Source organism: Oncorhynchus gorbuscha, unplaced genomic scaffold (assembly GCF_021184085.1).
Source record: "Oncorhynchus gorbuscha isolate QuinsamMale2020 ecotype Even-year unplaced genomic scaffold, OgorEven_v1.0 Un_scaffold_473, whole genome shotgun sequence".
NCBI classification, from domain to species: domain Eukaryota; kingdom Metazoa; phylum Chordata; class Actinopteri; order Salmoniformes; family Salmonidae; genus Oncorhynchus; species Oncorhynchus gorbuscha.
Genome location: NW_025745306.1, coordinates 517,769 through 535,117, shown reverse-complemented (window position 1 = coordinate 535,117; position 17,349 = coordinate 517,769). Strand labels below are relative to the sequence as shown.

The 17,349-nt window shown below is 43.4% G+C and overlaps 1 protein-coding gene across 2 annotated transcripts; it reads right to left on the bottom strand.

The window, feature by feature from the left end:
- Positions 1 to 1,144: 1,144 nt before the first annotated feature.
- Positions 1,145 to 16,940, bottom strand: LOC124018327 (high-affinity choline transporter 1-like). Of its 2 annotated transcripts, XR_006835606.1 has the most exons (10): positions 16,812 to 16,940; positions 16,057 to 16,306; positions 15,340 to 15,453; positions 12,804 to 12,959; positions 12,465 to 12,613; positions 11,235 to 11,378; positions 8,741 to 8,894; positions 4,264 to 4,481; positions 1,497 to 3,774; positions 1,145 to 1,381 (listed from the first exon to the last, which is right to left on the bottom strand). XR_006835606.1 is itself a non-coding variant. In XM_046333600.1 (9 exons), the coding sequence occupies exons 2-9, from the start codon at positions 16,241 to 16,243 to the stop codon at positions 3,118 to 3,120; spliced, it is 1,779 nt and encodes a 592-aa protein (XP_046189556.1). In that variant the 5' UTR covers positions 16,244 to 16,306; positions 16,812 to 16,940; the 3' UTR covers positions 1,145 to 3,117. The 2 variants fall into 2 exon arrangements, 1 of the variants encoding a protein (XP_046189556.1); XM_046333600.1 differs by having other exon boundaries at positions 1,145 to 3,774.
- Between the last annotated feature and the right edge of the window lie 409 nt (positions 16,941 to 17,349).

Below are 17,349 nucleotides of genomic sequence, written 5' to 3'. Positions count from 1 at the left end.
TTACTGAGATTTACTGTCAGGGCCCAGGTCTGACAGAATCTGTGCATAAGATCTAGGTGCTGCTGTAGGCCCTCCTTGGTTGGTGACAGAAGCACCAGATCATCAGCAAACAGCAGACATTTGACTTCGGATTCTAGCAGGGGGAGGCCGGGTGCTGCAGACTTTTCTAGTGCCCGCGCCAATTCGTTGATATATATGTTGAAGAGGGTGGGGCTTAAGCTGCATCCCTGTCTAACCCCATGACCCTGTGTGAAGAAATGTGTGTTTTTAAGCCAATTTTAACTGCACACTTGTTGTTTGTGTACATGGATTTTATAATGTTGTATGTTCTCTCTCTCTCCCCCATTTTAAAACATCTCCCTGAGAGAGAAGAGCAACAGAGAGCTGTGATTGGAAGGCTGGGGGGGTTCATTGTGATGTCAGACGGTCTCTCTCTCTCTCTCTCTCTCTCTCTCTCTCTCTCTTTTCTCTCAAAAACATTGTGATGTCAGACGGGGAAAATGACAAACAGCCAAAAACAGAAACATTTAAAACCCCCAAGGCCTGATGATAAACTACTGTATGCAGATACACTAAACTGTACCGTGTGTCGCCCTGAAAATCCACATTCCCCATGAGAACATGTTGATGTAGGAATATTTTCTATAACGACAGCGCAACAACTAAAACATTAGACATTAACTTGTTTAAATAATATAATTTATTCAATTTCAGCGTTGTTTCTTTTTAAGACATCAAAAATAAATACAGATTTAGTAAGAAGTCTCTAATATATAACTTCTACCAGCATCATCTGTCTAAAATGTATTTCTTCACATTATATACAAACACATATTATTATTATATATTATATACAGATACACATATTACTATTATATTATATACAGAGACACATATTACTATTATATTATATACAGATACACATATTACTATTATATTATATACAGATATACACGCCACACAAAACACTGTACAATTACTATTATATTATATACAGCTGTTGACAACAATACATACATTTCGGACTGGAACCCGCAGAATAACCCAGTAGGGACTTTAGTAATAACCCAGTAGGGACTTTAGTAATAACCCAGTAGGGCCTTTAGTAATAACCCAGTAGGGCTGTATAACCCAGTAGACAGGCCTTTAGTAATAACCCAGTAGGGCTGTATATAGACAGGCCTTTAGTAATAACCCAGTAGGGCCTTTAGTAATAACCCAGTAGGGCCTTTAGTAATAACCCAGTAGGGCCTTTAGTAATAACCCAGTAGGGCCTTTAGTAATAACCCAGTATGGCCTTTAGTAATAACCCAGTAGGGCCTTTAGTAATAACCCAGTAGGGCTGTATATAGACAGGCCTTTAGTAATAACCCAGTAGGGCCTTTAGTAATAACCCAGTAGGGACTTTAGTAATAACCCAGTAGGGACTTTAGTAATAACCCAGTAGGGCCTTTAGTAATAACCCAGTAGGCCCTTTAGTAATAACCCAGTAGGACTGTATATAGACAGGCCTTTAGTAATAACCCAGTAGGGCTGTATATAGACAGGCCTTTAGTAATAACCCAGTAGTTCCTTTAGTAATAACCCAGTAGGGCTGTATATAGACAGGCCTTTAGTAATAACCCAGTAGGGACTTTAGTTATAACCCAGTAGGGCCTTTAGTAATAACCCAGTAGGGCCTTTAGTAATAACCCAGTAGGGCCTTTAGTTATAACCCAGTAGGGCCTTTAGTTATAACCCAGTAGGCCCTTTAGTAATAACCCAGTAAGGCCTTTAGTTATAACCCAGTAGTTCCTTTAGTAATAACCCAGTAGGGCTGTATATAGACAGGCCTTTAGTAATAACCCAGTAGTTCCTTTAGTAATAACCCAGTAGTTCCTTTAGTAATAACCCAGTAGGGCCTTTAGTAATAACCCAGTAGTTCCTTTAGTTATAACCCAGTAGGGCCTTTAGTAATAACCCAGTAGGGCTGTATATAGACAGGCCTTTAGTAATAACCCAGTAGTTCCTTTAGTAATAACCCAGTAGGGCTGTATACAGACAGGCCTTTAGTAATAACCCAGTAGGGCCTTTAGTTATAACCCAGTAGTTCCTTTAGTAATAACCCAGTAGGGCCTTTAGTAATAACCCAGTAGGGCCTTTAGTTATAACCCAGTAGTTCCTTTAGTTATAACCCAGTAGTTCCTTTAGTTATAACCCAGTAGTTCCTTTAGTTATAACCCAGTAGTTCCTTTAGTAATAACCCAGTAGGGCTGTATATAGACAGGCCTTTAGTAATAACCCAGTAGTCCTGTATTGATTATTGTCCGTCTGCTTATGTGATTAGAGATGTTTATCTTTCTACGATACGTCTCAGAACATTACAATTCCCATTCAGACCAAAACTTAATTCATCAGTCAAAGTAAAGATGTAAGTGTTGCTGTTTGTAACTAAAATAACAGTGACAAACTATTTCAATCTTTAAACTCAGAACTGCCTGTCCATTTTTGGCTCAAAACCAATTCTATTGGATCAAAAACTTAGTTTTTTTTAAAAAAAGTCTCTGTTCATGTCCAATAGGATTGCTGCTTTTATCACCCGCGGTCATTTCATCACAGACTGAGACCAGGGAGAGAGAGTTCAGGTCTGATTACGTACCAACATGGCGGTCCGTTCTCCACTGGTGACACACATTCAGCAGCAACATTAGTCTGGTCTCTTATGTCAAGGACACTGGGCCAATGATGTCCTCTTATCTCCGTGCCATTTATTCTGTTCCATCTTCATGATGTCCTCTTATCTCCGTGCCATCTATGCTGTTCCATCTCCATAATGTCCTCTTATCTCCGTGCCATTTATTCTGTTCCATCTCCATAATGTCCTCTTATCTCCGTGCCATCGATTCTGTTCCATCTTCATAATGTCCTCTTATCTCCGTGCCATTTATTCTGTTCCATCTCCATAATGTCCTCTTATCTCCGTGCCATCTATTCTGTTCCATCTCCATAACTCACTTGGCCGTGATGGGGATCAAATCAAAGTGGTTAAATATCAAACGAGTCAAAATGTGTATTTCAGTCTCCGTCATTTCAGTCCTCTCTTTAGTCTCTTTACGTTCCGGGTTCAAGATCCGGGGTTTAGTCCAGGGTCTCGTGGTTGGGGCTGTCTTCGGGACTCGAGTCCTCCTCAGCCAGAGTGTCTCTGCGAGTGAACGCAGCCGCCAGTTGAACGCTGAGTCGTGGTTTGACAGTCGCCATCTCAGACAGCGCGATGGTGTTACGGTTGACCAACGTGGTCTTGTCCATGTTCTCTATGCTGTGCTGGGCCAACACCGCGTCCAGGAAGTCATACTTGGGCAACAACTTGCCGCTCTCAAACAGATACTTAGCCAGGTAGGAGAAAGCCACGTTGCCCAGGAAGGAGGCCAACATGGAGATGGTCTTAAACGGGAACTTCTGCACCACAATGTGTTCCACCTCTCCAGTCAGATGATGGATCCGGTCCTCTATCTGCCAGCCGGGGTAGTAGATGAAGGGGGGTAGTGAGAGGTAGGGTTCCCCTCCTCCGATCCGCAGGATCAGACCGAAGACGTAAGCGGCGACGGAGCCGTACGTGTTGGTCCCCTTGACGAAGAGAACGGAGATGAGCTGAGGGAAGATGATAACGTAGACCAGGTCGGAGCTCAGGTACCACAGCCCGTACACCGTCCCCGTTAGCAACGCCATCGCCGTGGCCAGGCCGCCGAACACAAAGATGGTGACACGCATCACCCACACGATCTCGGTGTCCGATGCCTGGGGGGGAAGGAGGGGGGGGTACAACGTTACACACACACAACACACAACACACAACACACAACACACAACAACACAACAACACAACACACAACACACAACACACCACACAACACACAGCACACAACACACAACACACAACACACAACACACAACACACAACACACAACACACAACAACACAACACACAACACACAACACACAACACACAACACACAACAACACAACACACAACAACACAACACACAACACACAACACACAACACACAACAACACAACACACAACACACAACACAACACACAACACACAACACACAACAACACAAACAACACAACACACAACACACAACACACAACAACACAACACACAACACACAACACACAACAACAGAGAACAGTGGTTCAAATGCTCCTATGAAGTTCAGATATTTTGTGAACAGGAAGTGGTAAGTGGTGTTTTTTTTTAGTCCCGCCCCCTTCCCAACTCACCGATTGGCGGAAAGCCAGCTGGTAGATGTTCCGAGCGAACATGGAGCTAGCTGATAGGATGGAGGAGTCGGCGGATGACATCACGGCAGCAGAGACCGCCCCCAGGCCGAAGAAGGAGACGAAGGGAGGACAGAGGTACTGGAGGACTATGGGTAATATCATGTCTGCCTGGTCCCTCTCCTTGGGAGGTACAGGTCCATACGCCGTCTGGTTCCAGTCTGAGGAAGACCAGGAACAGAACATACCGTTTGGAACCTGGAACCTGGAACCACAGCTGAATCTAAAGGACTGCCTTTCTCTGGTTCCAGTCTGAGGAACATGAGGAACAGTACACACAACAGTCAAGAACCCAGAACCAAGAACTGAGAACTTAGAACCAGAAAAAAAACATGTAGACAGTGGTCAAACTAAGGAACCTACCGAAGAACTACAACTGTGGAAGAACAGGGGTCAAAGGAACCTACCTAAGAACTACAACTGTGGAAGAACAGTGGTCAAAGGAACCTACCTAAGAACTACAACTGTGGAAGAACAGTGGTCAAAGGAACCTACCTAAGAACTACAACTGTGGAAGAACAGGGGTCAAAGGAACCCACTAAAGAACTACAACCGTGTCTAAGAACTCGTGTGTCAGGTTAGAAGGACCAATGTGGAACCTCCATAACAGAACAACCCAACTGCAGCTTTATAGATGATGATAAACAGTCATGTCAGATTGTCTGTTCTACTGTAACTATATATCACCCCTTAACGTAGCATTTCACCTCCCGTAGTCCTACTGTAACTATATATCACTCCTTAACGTAGCATTTCACCTCCCGTAGTCCTACTGTAACTATATATCACCCCTTAACGTAGCATTTCACCTCACGTAGTCCTACTGTAACTATATATCACTCCTTAACGTAGCATTTCACCTCACGTAGTCCTACTGTAACTATATATCACCCCTTAACGTAGCATTTCACCTCCCGTAGTCCTACTGTAACTATATCACTCCTTAACGTAGCATTTCACCTCACGTAGTCCTACTGTAACTATATATCACCCCTTAACGTAGCATTTCACCTCCGTAGTCCTACTGTAACTACCTCATGTAGTCCTACTGTAACTATATATCACCCCTTAACGTAGCATTTCACCTCCGTAGTCCTACTAGTCCTACTTAACTATATATCACCCATTAACGTAGCATTTCACCTCCCGTAGTTCTACTGTAGTCCTACTATAACTATATATCACCCCTTAACGTAGCATTTCACCTCCCGTAGTCCTACTGTAGTCCTACTATAACTATATATCACCCCTTAACGTAGCATTTCACCTCCCGTAGTCCTACTGTAACTATATATCACCCCTTAACGTAGCATTTCACCTCCCGTAGTCCTACTGTAGTCCTACTATAACTATATATCACCCCTTAACGTAGCATTTCACCTCCCGTAGTTCTACTGTAACTATATATCACCCCTTAACGTAGCATTTCACCTCACGTAGTCCTACTGTAACTATATATCATCCCTTAACGTAGCATTTCCTCCCACACCTCCCGTAGTCCTACTGTAACTATAACTATATCACCCCTTAACATAGCATTTCACCTCCGGTCAGTTCTACTGTAGTCCTACTGTAACTATATATCACCCCTTAACGTAGCATTTCACCTCCCGTCACCTCACATAGTCCTACTGTAACTATATATCACCCCTTAACGTAGCATTTCACCTCACGTAGTCCTACTGTAACTATATATCATCCCTTAACGTAGCATTTCACCTCCCGTCACCTCCCGTAGTCCTACTGTAACTATATATCACCTCTTAACGTAGCATTTCACCTCCCGTCACCTCACGTAGTCCTACTGTAACTATATATCACCCCTTAACGTAGCATTTCACCTCCGGTCACCTCACGTAGTCCTACTGTAGCTATATATCATCCCTTAACGTAGCATTTTACCTCCCATCACCTCCCGTAGTCCTACTGTAACTATATATCACCCCTTAACATAGCATTTCACCTCCGGTCACCTCACGTAGTCCTACTGTAACTATATATCACCCCTTAACGTAGCATTTCACCTCCCGTCACCTCACATAGTCCTACTGTAACTATATATCACCCCTTAACGTAGCATTTCACCTCCCGTAGTCCTACTGTAACTATATATCACCCCTTAACGTAGCATTTCACCTCACGTAGTCCTACTGTAACTATATATCACTCCTTAACGTAGCATTTCACCTCACGTAGTCCTACTGTAACTATATATCATCCCTTAACGTAGCATTTTACCTCCCATCACCTCCCGTAGTCCTACTGTAACTATATATCACCCCTTAACGTAGCATTTCACCTCCCGTCACCTCCCGTAGTCCTACTGTAACTATATATCACCCCTTAACGTAGCATTTCACCTCCCGTCACCTCCCGTAGTCCTATTATAACTATATATCACCCCTTAACGTAGCATTTCACCTCCCATCACCTCCCGTAGTCCTACTGTAACTATATATCACCCCTTAACGTAGCATTTCACCTCCTGTCACCTCACGTAGTCCTACTATAACTATATATCACCCCTTAACGTAGCATTTCACCTCCCGTCACCTCACGTAGTCCTACTGTAACTATATATCACCCCTTAACGTAGCATTTCACCTCCCGTCACCTCACATAGTCCTACTGTAACTATATATCACCCCTTAACGTAGCATTTCACCTCCCGTAGTCCTACTGTAACTATATATCACCCCTTAACGTAGCATTTTACCTCCCGTCACCTCCCGTAGTTCTACTGTAACTATATATCACCCCTTAACGTAGCATTTCACCTCCCGTCACCTCATGTAGTCCTACTGTAACTATATATCACCCCTTAACGTAGCATTTTACCTCCCGTCACCTCCCGTAGTTCTACTGTAACTATATATCACCCCTTAACATAGCATTTCACCTCCGTCACCTCATGTAGTCCTACTATAACTATATATCACCCCTTAACGTAGCATTTCACCTCCCGTAGTTCTACTGTAACTATATATCATCCCTTAACGTAGCATTTCACCTCCGGTCACCTCACGTAGTCCTACTGTAACTATATATCACCCCTTAACGTAGCATTTCACCTCCGGTCACCTCACGTAGTCCTACTGTAGCTATATATCATCCCTTAATGTAGCATTTCACCTCCGGTCACCTCACGTAGTCCTACTGTAGCTATATATCATCCCTTAACGTAGCATTTCAACTCCGGTAACGTAGCATTTCACCTCACCTCACGTAGTCCTATTGTAACTATATATCACCTCTTAACGTAGCATTGCACCTCCCATTCCTGACTCTGTAACTGAGTGTACAGACAGTGATTCAGCAGGACTTTGATGCTGGAGTTAAAACCTGGAGATCAAACCTAATTCAGTCCCTTCTGCTTCTCCTCAGATGTAATATTTACAAAGTTCACAGTAGTAAATGGAGAGATGGACAGAGAGAGACAGAGAGAGACAGAGAGAGAGAGAGAGAGAGAGAGAGAGAGAGAGAGAGAGAGAGAGAGAGAGAGAGAGAGAGAGAGAGAGAGGAGGGGGAGAGAGACAGAGAGGGAGGGGGAGAGAGACAGATAGAGAGAGAGAGAGAGAGAGAGAGAGAGAGAGAGAGAGAGAGAGAGAGAGAGAGGAGGGGGAGAGAGACAGAGAGGGAGGGGGAGGGAGATAGAGAGAGAGAGAGAGAGAGAGAGAGAGAGAGAGAGAGAGAGAGAGAGAGAGAGAGAGAGAGAGAGAGAGAGAGAGAGAGAGAGAGACAGAGAGAGACAGAGAGAGAGACAGAGAGAGAGACAGAGAGATACGGAGAGAGAGAGACAGAGTGAGACAGAAAGAGAGAGAAAGAGAGAGACGGAGAGAGAGAGAGACGGAGGGAGAGAGAGAGAGAGATTGAGAGGGAGAGAGACGGAGGGAGGAGAGAGAGAGAGAGAGATTGAGAGGGAGAGAGACGGAGAGAGACAGAGAGAGAGATTGAGAGACGGAGAGAGAGAGGAAGGGGGAGAGAGGGAGGGGGAGAGAGAGACAGAGAGAGAGAGAGAGGGAGAGGGAGAGAGAGAGACAGAGAGAGAGAGAGACAGAGAGAGAGAGGTTGAGAAAGATCCTCCATAATGGATGAAGGGACCAGCTGCTGATGTTTTTTAGGAGCTTTCCAGAGATCTGAAGGGAACATGGTTACACCCTGAGGTGTCCCCCGGACCCCCTCCACCCCCAACACCCAGCAGGGGGACATACCTCTGGAATATGTGTCATCATTAGGCTACCAGATGAGGAACTCTCAATCAGACGTTGGGGAATGTTAGGAAAACAACTAACAACTGTAGATCAACCAACACGACAGAACGACATGTCCTAGTTAGAACCGCTCATACATAAAGGTTTTGTGTGTGTGTGTGTGTGTGTGTGTGCGTGCGTGCGTGCGTGCGTGTGTGTGCGTATCTCACCTGTGGAGGCCCCTATAGCCCCGATCATTACTGAGGGCACGGCCATGACCAGGCACCCTGCAGCGGCGATGAACGAGAGCACCTGGGCGTAAGTAGCTGAAGAGGCAGAGAGAACCCGTTGAAAATATACCTGCCAGGGAATCCCCCCCAACATCTAGAACACAGAGAGGAGATAGTGAATTCATCTAGATTACAGAAAGGAGATAGTGAATTCATCTAGATTACAGAGAGGAGATAGTGAATTCATCTAGATTACAGAGAGGAGATAGTGAATTCATCTAGATTACAGAGAGGAGATAGTGAATTCATCTAGATTACAGAAAGGAGATAGTGAATTCATCTAGAACACAGAGAGGAGATAGTGAATTCATCTAGATTACAGAGAGGAGATAGTGAATTCATCTAGATTACAGAGAGGAGATAGTGAATTCATCTAGATTACAGAAAGGAGATAGTGAATTCATCTAGAACACAGAGAGGAGATAGTGAATTCATCTAGAACACAGAGAGGAGATAGTGAATTCATCTAGAACACAGAGAGGAGATAGTGAATTCATCTAGAACACAGAGAGGAGATAGTGAATTCATCTAGAACACAGAGAGGAGATAGTGAATTCATCTAGAACACAGAGAGGAGATAGTGAATTCATCTAGAACACAGAGAGGAGATAGTGAATTCATCTAGATTACAGAGAGGAGATAGTGAATTCATCTAGAACACAGAGAGGAGATAGTGAATTCATCTAGAACACAGAGAGGAGATAGTGAATTTATCTAGATTACAGAAAGGAGATAGTGAATTCATCTAGAACACAGAGAGGAGATAGTGAATTCATCTAGAACACAGAGAGGAGATAGTGAATTCAACAGTAAGTATCATTACAATCAGAACATTATCACTACTCCTTAAACAGTAAATATTCTGTCTGCTGGAGTATCAGAACCAGTCTTATCCAGACCCAGTCCTATCCAGAACCAGTCCTATCCAGACCCAGTCCTATCCAGAACCAGTCCTTTCCAGAACCAGTCCTATCCAGACCCAGTCCTTTCCAGAACCAGTCCTATCCAGACCCAGTCCTTTCCAGAACCAGTCCTATCCAGACCCAGTACTATCCAGACCCAGTCCTATCCAGAACCAGTCCTATCCAGACCCAGTCCTATCCAGACCCAGTCCTATTCAGAACCAGAACCAGTCCTATCCAGACCCAGAACCAGTCTTATCCAGAACCAGTCTTATCCAGAACCAGTCTTATCCAGACCCAGTCCTATTCAGAACCAGTCTTATCCAGAACCAGTCCTATCCAGACCCAGTCCTATTCAGAACCAGAACCAGTCCTATCCAGACCCAGTCTTATCCAGAACCAGTCTTATCCAGTTCTGTACGTACCAGCAGACAGAACCAGTCTTTTCCAGACCCAGTCCTTTCCAGACCCAGTCCTATCCAGAACCAGTCCTATCCAGACCCAGTCCTATCCAGAACCAGTCCTATCCAGACCCAGTCCTATCCAGACCCAGTCCTTTCCAGACCCAGTCCTATCCAGACCCAGTCCTTTCCAGACCCAGTCCTTTCCAGAACCAGTTCTATCCAGAACCAGACCCAGTCCTTTCCAGAACCAGTCCTATCCAGAACCAGTCCTATCCAGTACTGTACGTACCAGCAGACAGAAGTTGTCTATCCAGACCCAGTCCTATCCAGACCCAGTCCTATCCGGTACTGTACGTACCAGCAGACAGAAGTTGTCTATCCAGACCCAGTCCTATCCAGAACCAGTCCTATCCAGAACCAGTCCTATCCAGAACCAGTCCTATCCAGTACTGTCCTACCAGTACTGTAGCAGACAGAAGTTGTCTATCCAGACCCAGTCCTTTCCAGAACCAGTCCTTTCCAGAACCAGACCCAGTCCTTTCCAGAACCAGTCCTATCCAGACCCAGTCCTATCCAGACCCAGTCCTATCCAGACCCAGTCCTATCCAGAACCAGTCCTATCCAGACCCAGTCCTATCCAGACCCAGTCCTTTCCAGACCCAGTCCTTTCCAGAACCAGTTCTATCCAGAACCAGACCCAGTCCTTTCCAGAACCAGTCCTATCCAGAACCAGTCCTATCCAGTACTGTACGTACCAGCAGACAGAAGTTGTCTATCCAGACCCAGTCCTATCCAGACCCAGTCCTATCCGGTACTGTACGTACCAGCAGACAGAAGTTGTCTATCCAGACCCAGTCCTATCCAGAACCAGTCCTATCCAGAACCAGTCCTTTCCAGAACCAGTCCTATCCAGTACTGTACGTACCAGCAGACAGAAGTTGTCTATCCAGACCCAGTCCTTTCCAGAACCAGTCCTTTCCAGAACCAGACCCAGTCCTTTCCAGAACCAGTCCTATCCAGACCCAGTCCTATCCAGAACCAGTCCTATCCAGACCCAGTCCTATCCAGACCCAGTCCTATCCAGAACCAGTCCTATCCAGAACCAGTCCTATCCAGTACTGTACGTACCAGCAGACAGAAGTTGTCTATCCAGACCCAGGTGTCTTCTGTCTTGATGTTTCCCATCCAGGGAGCTTGGTAGATCTCCTTCACTGCACTGATCTTGATGTCCGACACCGCTGGGTTGTTCAGAGCGAAGGGCACTGAAACCCACTGACACAGAGGCAGAGACACATCAACCCTGGGTCAAATCCACACTGCTACAGCCGGAATGTCATGTTTTAAATAGTTGTAGAAATATAGAATCATGTTTTTAATAGTCGTAGAAATATAGAATCATGTTTTTACTAGTCGTAGAAATATAGAATCATGTTTTTACTAGTCGTAGAAATATAGAATCATGTTTTTACTAGTCGTAGAAATATAGAATCATGTTTTTAATAGTTGTAGGAATATCGAATCATGTTTTTAATAGTTGTAGGAATATCGAATCATGTTTTTAATAGTTGTAGAAATATCGAATCATGTTTTTAATAGTTGTAGAAATATTGAATCATGTGTTTAATAGTTGTAGAAATATAGAATCACGTTTTAAATAGTCGTAGAAATATAGAATCACGTTTTTAATAGTTGTAGAAATATAGAATCATGTTTTTACTAGTCGTAGAAATATCGAATCATGTTTTTAATAGTTGTAGAAATATCGAATCATGTTTTTAATAGATGTAGAAATATAGAATCATGTTTTTAATAGTTGTAGAAATATAGAATCATGTTTTTAATAGTTGTAGAAATATAAAATCATGTTTTTAATAGTCGTAGAAATATAGAATCATGTTTTTAATAGTCGTAGAAATATAGAATCATGTTTTTAATAGTTGTAGAAATATAGAATCATGTTTTTAATAGTCATAGAAATATAGAATCATGTTTTTAATAGTTGTAGAAATATCGAATCATGTTTTTAATAGTTGTAGAAATATCGAATCATGTTTTTAATAGTTGTAGAAATATAGAATCATGTTTTTAATAGTTGTAGAAATATAGAATCATGTTTTTACTAGTCATAGAAATATCGAATCATATTTTTAATAGTTGTATAAATATCGAATCATGTTTTTAATAGTTGTAGAAATATCGAATCATGTTTTTAATAGTAAGAGTTGTGCCTATTCCTTCTCAAATCCTTTCGAATGTTTCAGCTACAATGGAACCCAACGGAATGGTCCCCAAAAAGCACAAACTCCCAAAGCAAAATGAAGTCCAGCTGAAATAAGTGGTCCGGGCCGAGTGTCTCACCAGTCCCAGGAAGATACAGAAGAGTTGCACCACGTCGGTGTAGGCTACAGAATACAGACCTCCGACTAACGTGTAGAAGATCGCAATACAGGCAGAGATCACCACAGACATCTTGATATTTATGTCTATGATCACACTCAGCGTGGCTCCTAGAGGAACAGACAGACCTGGTCAGAGATAGTAACAACACAGACAGAGATCACCACAGACATCTTGATGTTTATGTCTATGATCACACTCAGCGTGGCTCCTAGAGGAACAGACAGGGACCTGGTCAGAGATAGTAACAAAACAGACAGAGATCACCACCGTGCTGTAACATCATTGATAATAACTTACCCAGAGCAGATAAAATGGCCGCCGACCAGAAGATCTCTCCCATTAGAGCAGGTATGAAGAGCAGACCGCCCATCCTCTTCCCGTACTTCTGCTGGAAAGGGTCCAGCATGGTAACGTAACCTCTGGAGCGCATGGGCTTGGCGAAGAACAGACCCCCTGCACACGGCAAGCATGTTGGCATGTTTAATAAACGCACAGGACATAACCTCTGGAGCGCATGGGCTTGGCGAAGAACAGACCCCCTGCACACGGCAAGCATGTTGGCATGTTTAATAAACGTTTAAGAAACGCACGTTTAAGAAACGCTCAGGATATGGGGATTATTATGGATTATTTCACAAGTCTCCGTTATTAAATTATATATTCCAAACTGTAGTCTATTGTACGGTGCATTTGAAAAGTATTCAGACCCCTTGACTTTTTCCACATTTTGTTACCTTGTTCTAAAATGGATTTTTTTTAATGACCCTCATCACTCTATGCACAATACCCCATAATGACATCACAATACCCCATAATGACATCACAATACCCCATAATGACATCACAATACCCCATAATAATAACATCACAATACCCCATAATGACATCACAATACCCATCACAATATAATGACATCACAATACCCCTATAATGACATCACAATACCCCTATAATGACATCACAATACCCCATAATGACATCACAATACCCCTATAATGACATCACAATACCCCTATAATGACATCACAATACCCCATAATGACATCACAATACCCCTATAATGACATCACAATACCCCATAATGAGATCACAATACCCCATAATGACATCACAATACCCCAATGACATCACATCCCCTACCCCATAATGACATCACAATACCCCTATAATGACATCACAATAATGACCCAATACCCCTATAATGACATCACAATACCCCTATAATAACATCACAATACCCCATAATGACATCACAATACCCATAATGACATCACAATACCTCTAATAATGACATCACAATACCCCATAATGACATCACATCACAATACCCACAATACCCCAATGACATCACAATACCCCTATAATGACATCACAATACCCCTATAATGACATCACAATACCCCTATAATGACATCACAATACCCCATAATGACATCACAATACCTCTATAATGACATCACAATACCCCATAATGAGATCGCAATGCCCCATAATGACATCACAATACCCCATAATGACATCACAATACCCCATAATGACATCACAATACCCCATAATGACATCACAATACCCCATAATGACATCACAATACCCCTATAATGACATCACAATATCCCTATAATGACATAACAATGCCCCATAATGACAAAGCGAAAACCGTTTTTTAGAAATGTTTGCAAATGTATTAAAAATAAAAAACAGAAATACCTTATTTACATAAGTATTCAGACCCTTTGCTATGAGACTCCAAATTGTGCTCAGGTGCATCCTGTTTCCATTGATCATCCTTGAGATGTTTCAACAACTTGATTGGAGTCGACCTGTGGTAAATTCTAATGATTGGACATGATTTGGAAAGGCACACACCTGTCTATATAAGGTCCCACAGTTGACATCGCATGTCAGAGCAAAAACCAAGCCATGAAGTTGAAGAAATTGTCGTTTGAGCGCCGAGACAGGATTGAGTCGAAGTACAGATCTGGGGAAGGGTACCAAAAATGTCTGTAGCATCGAAGGTCCCCAAGAACATCATTCTTAAATGGAAGAAGTTTGGAACCACCAAGACTCTTCCTAGAGCTGGCCGCCCGGCCAAACTGAGCAATCAGGGGAGAAAGGCCTTGGTCAGGGAGGTGACCAAGAACCCGATGACAGAGCTCTAGAGTTCCTCTTTGGAGATGGGAGAACCTTCCAGAAGGACAACCATCTCTGCGGCACTCCACCAATCAGGCCTTTATGGTAAAGTGGCCAGAAGGAAGCCAATCCTCAGTAAAAGGTACATGACAGTCCTCTTGGAATTTGCCAAAAGGCACCTAAAGACTCTTAGACCATGAGAAACCAGATTCTCTGGTCCGATGAAACCAAGGTTGAACTCTTTGGCCTGAATGCCAAGCGTCACATTTGGAGGAAACCTGGCACCGTCCCTACGGTGAAGCATGGTGGTGGCACCATCCCTACGGTGAATCATGGTGGTGGCAACACCATGCAGAGGGGATGTTTTGTCAGCGGCAGGGACTAGGAGACAAGTCAGGATCGAGGCAAAGATGAACGGAGCAAAGTACAGAGAGATCCTTGATGAAAACCTGCTCCAGAGCCCTCAGAACCTCAGACTGGGGCGAAGGTTCACCTTCCAACAGGACAATGACCCAAAGCACACAGACAAGACAACGCAGGAGCGGCTTCGGGACAAGTCTCAATGTCCTTGAGTGGCCCAGCCAGAGCCCTGACAATTTAATCAATTTTAGAATGAGGCTGTAAGGTAACAGAATTTGAGGAAAAATTCAAGGGGTCTGAATACTTCCCGAACTCACTGTTTATTATTAATGAGATGACTCACCTACGATGAGACTTAGCGCATATCCAAAAGGCGCTTGTGCCCAAGCCAAGCCGTACCCAGGAAGATAGACGTACTCCGCCGTTCCGTTTATATATCCGCCACCAACCCAGGTCGCTGCAATGACAACAGCTAAACATAAATGTTCAGCCTACAGTAATTCACAGAGTCAAAACATGATGACCTGATGCGTATAAATCCAAACGACAAGGTGACAACATTCCGCGCATAAGAATTATGCTTGAAAATGGCCTGATAATTAGTTCCTTCACGGAATAATGTATATTTTTTTTAAATCTGTAAACTGAAGCTGTTCAATGTTGCAATTCAACATGTTAGTTAGTGTCTTTAGTTAATGAAAGCCTTTCCCGAACCATCGAGCATGAGTTATCAAATTGAAGTAGCCGATACATTTTTTACAACCGGTTTTTATATTAATCAAGTAAAACATTTTTTTAAAGGGTATAGTCCTACAACATTCTGTTAGTAAAATTTCAGAATCACCTTTATTTAGAAATCAACTTACAACTAGAACATCGACTGGCCGATCTCAATCATTCACTCAATGAAACTCACCGGTCATGTTAAACATCGACTGTCAATCATTCACTCAATGAAACTCACCGGTCATGTTAAACATCGACTGTCAATCATTCACACAATGAAACTCACCGGTCATGTTAAACATCGACTGTCAATCATTCACTCAATGAAACTCACCGGTCATGGTGAAACCACCAACAAATAAACCAATGTCCCTTCCACCGACCATGATGGTTTCACTGCGGTCTGTGCCCTCCGCCTCCCCGGCGTGTTTGTTCTTCCACGCTGCCCAGATCCCCACCGCAAGGATCAGAACGTAGAAGAGGACGATCGCCGCCAGTCCCTCCACGTGGATACCGGTCATCTTGTCTTGTTTTAGCTCGAGTTGAGCCGCGTGTCTTCGCTAGAAACCGGGTGGCATTGAGACCTGCGTGGATGGGGTGCGGAGAGAAAGTGAGCATTGAATTGAGTGGCAGTGAAGGGAGGGATGAATAGACTAAAATACATAAATAAAGACAAAACATTATAGTTGTAATTATATTTTGTTAGGCTATTTCGTTAGATTTATTATGTTACTATTTTATAACATCATAAATAAGACAACAGTCTTCATTTTTTAAAATCCCCGACTAGTTTCCACAGTCTCTATGTATGTGCGTAAAAAAGCCCATTACGCACAACCGTCTGACAGTCCGTGGAGCTGTTGAGGCGTTAAACTGGCTTCGTCTTCTGATGGGAGAGTTGCAATATCACTACAAACATCTGACGTGAGTATTTAAAATATCAAATGTGTCCTTTTTAAACACAACCCTCCTAAAATCGGACAATGATGATATAGACTGATTTACTTTACAATGATGTAGAGATTCCTTTACGTGGTTTAACATGTCTTCAGCAACAACAACAACAACATGATAAAATAGACAAGTTACCTGAAATGTCTCTTGGTTCTACCGGACACTTGAGGTGAAAGCCGCTTCTCAAGGAACGGATGTACAGATAGACACTGGCCAGGGCGTTATCCTCCGGTACCCTGCTTGAAAACTAAGTAATGATCGACTTAGAGCTACGTGCTGAGATCGCCCCCCCCCCGGTGACTTTTATAAGAGACCCAGGTGGCGTCAGACGTCCGGTGTTCACGCGCGCGTCAGAGAGAGAAAAGTGAACATCTTTTTTGATGAGAATAATGAGCACGAGAAACGTCACTGGGTTTTTCCTACCGCTGCTAATGGTGTACGCAAGTGTATGAGAGAGAGGAAGAGAGAGAAATGTATATAAAATAGAGCGAGAGAGACCACTGTGACTGACCAGAATACCTGACCACTGTGACTGACCAGAATACCTGTCCACTGTGACTGACCAGAATACCTGTCCACTGTGACTGACCAGAATACCTGTCCACTGTGACTGACCAGAATACCTGACCACTGTGACTGACCAGAATACCTGTCCACTGTGACTGACCAGAAT

What these genes read in the sequence shown, in the direction of transcription:
- LOC124018327 (XM_046333600.1), bottom strand. Translation starts at nt 16,243, where the DNA reads ATGACCGGTATCCACGTGGAGGGACTGGCGGCGATCGTCCTCTTCTAC. An exon ending in GGCCATTTTATCTGCTCTGG is followed by an intron (nt 12,614 to 12,803) that starts GTAAGTTATTAT and finishes CTGTTCCTCTAG; the next exon opens with GAGCCACGCTGAGTGTGATC. An exon ending in TCTGTATCTTCCTGGGACTG is followed by an intron (nt 11,379 to 12,464) that starts GTGAGACACTCG and finishes CCTCTGTGTCAG; the next exon opens with TGGGTTTCAGTGCCCTTCGC.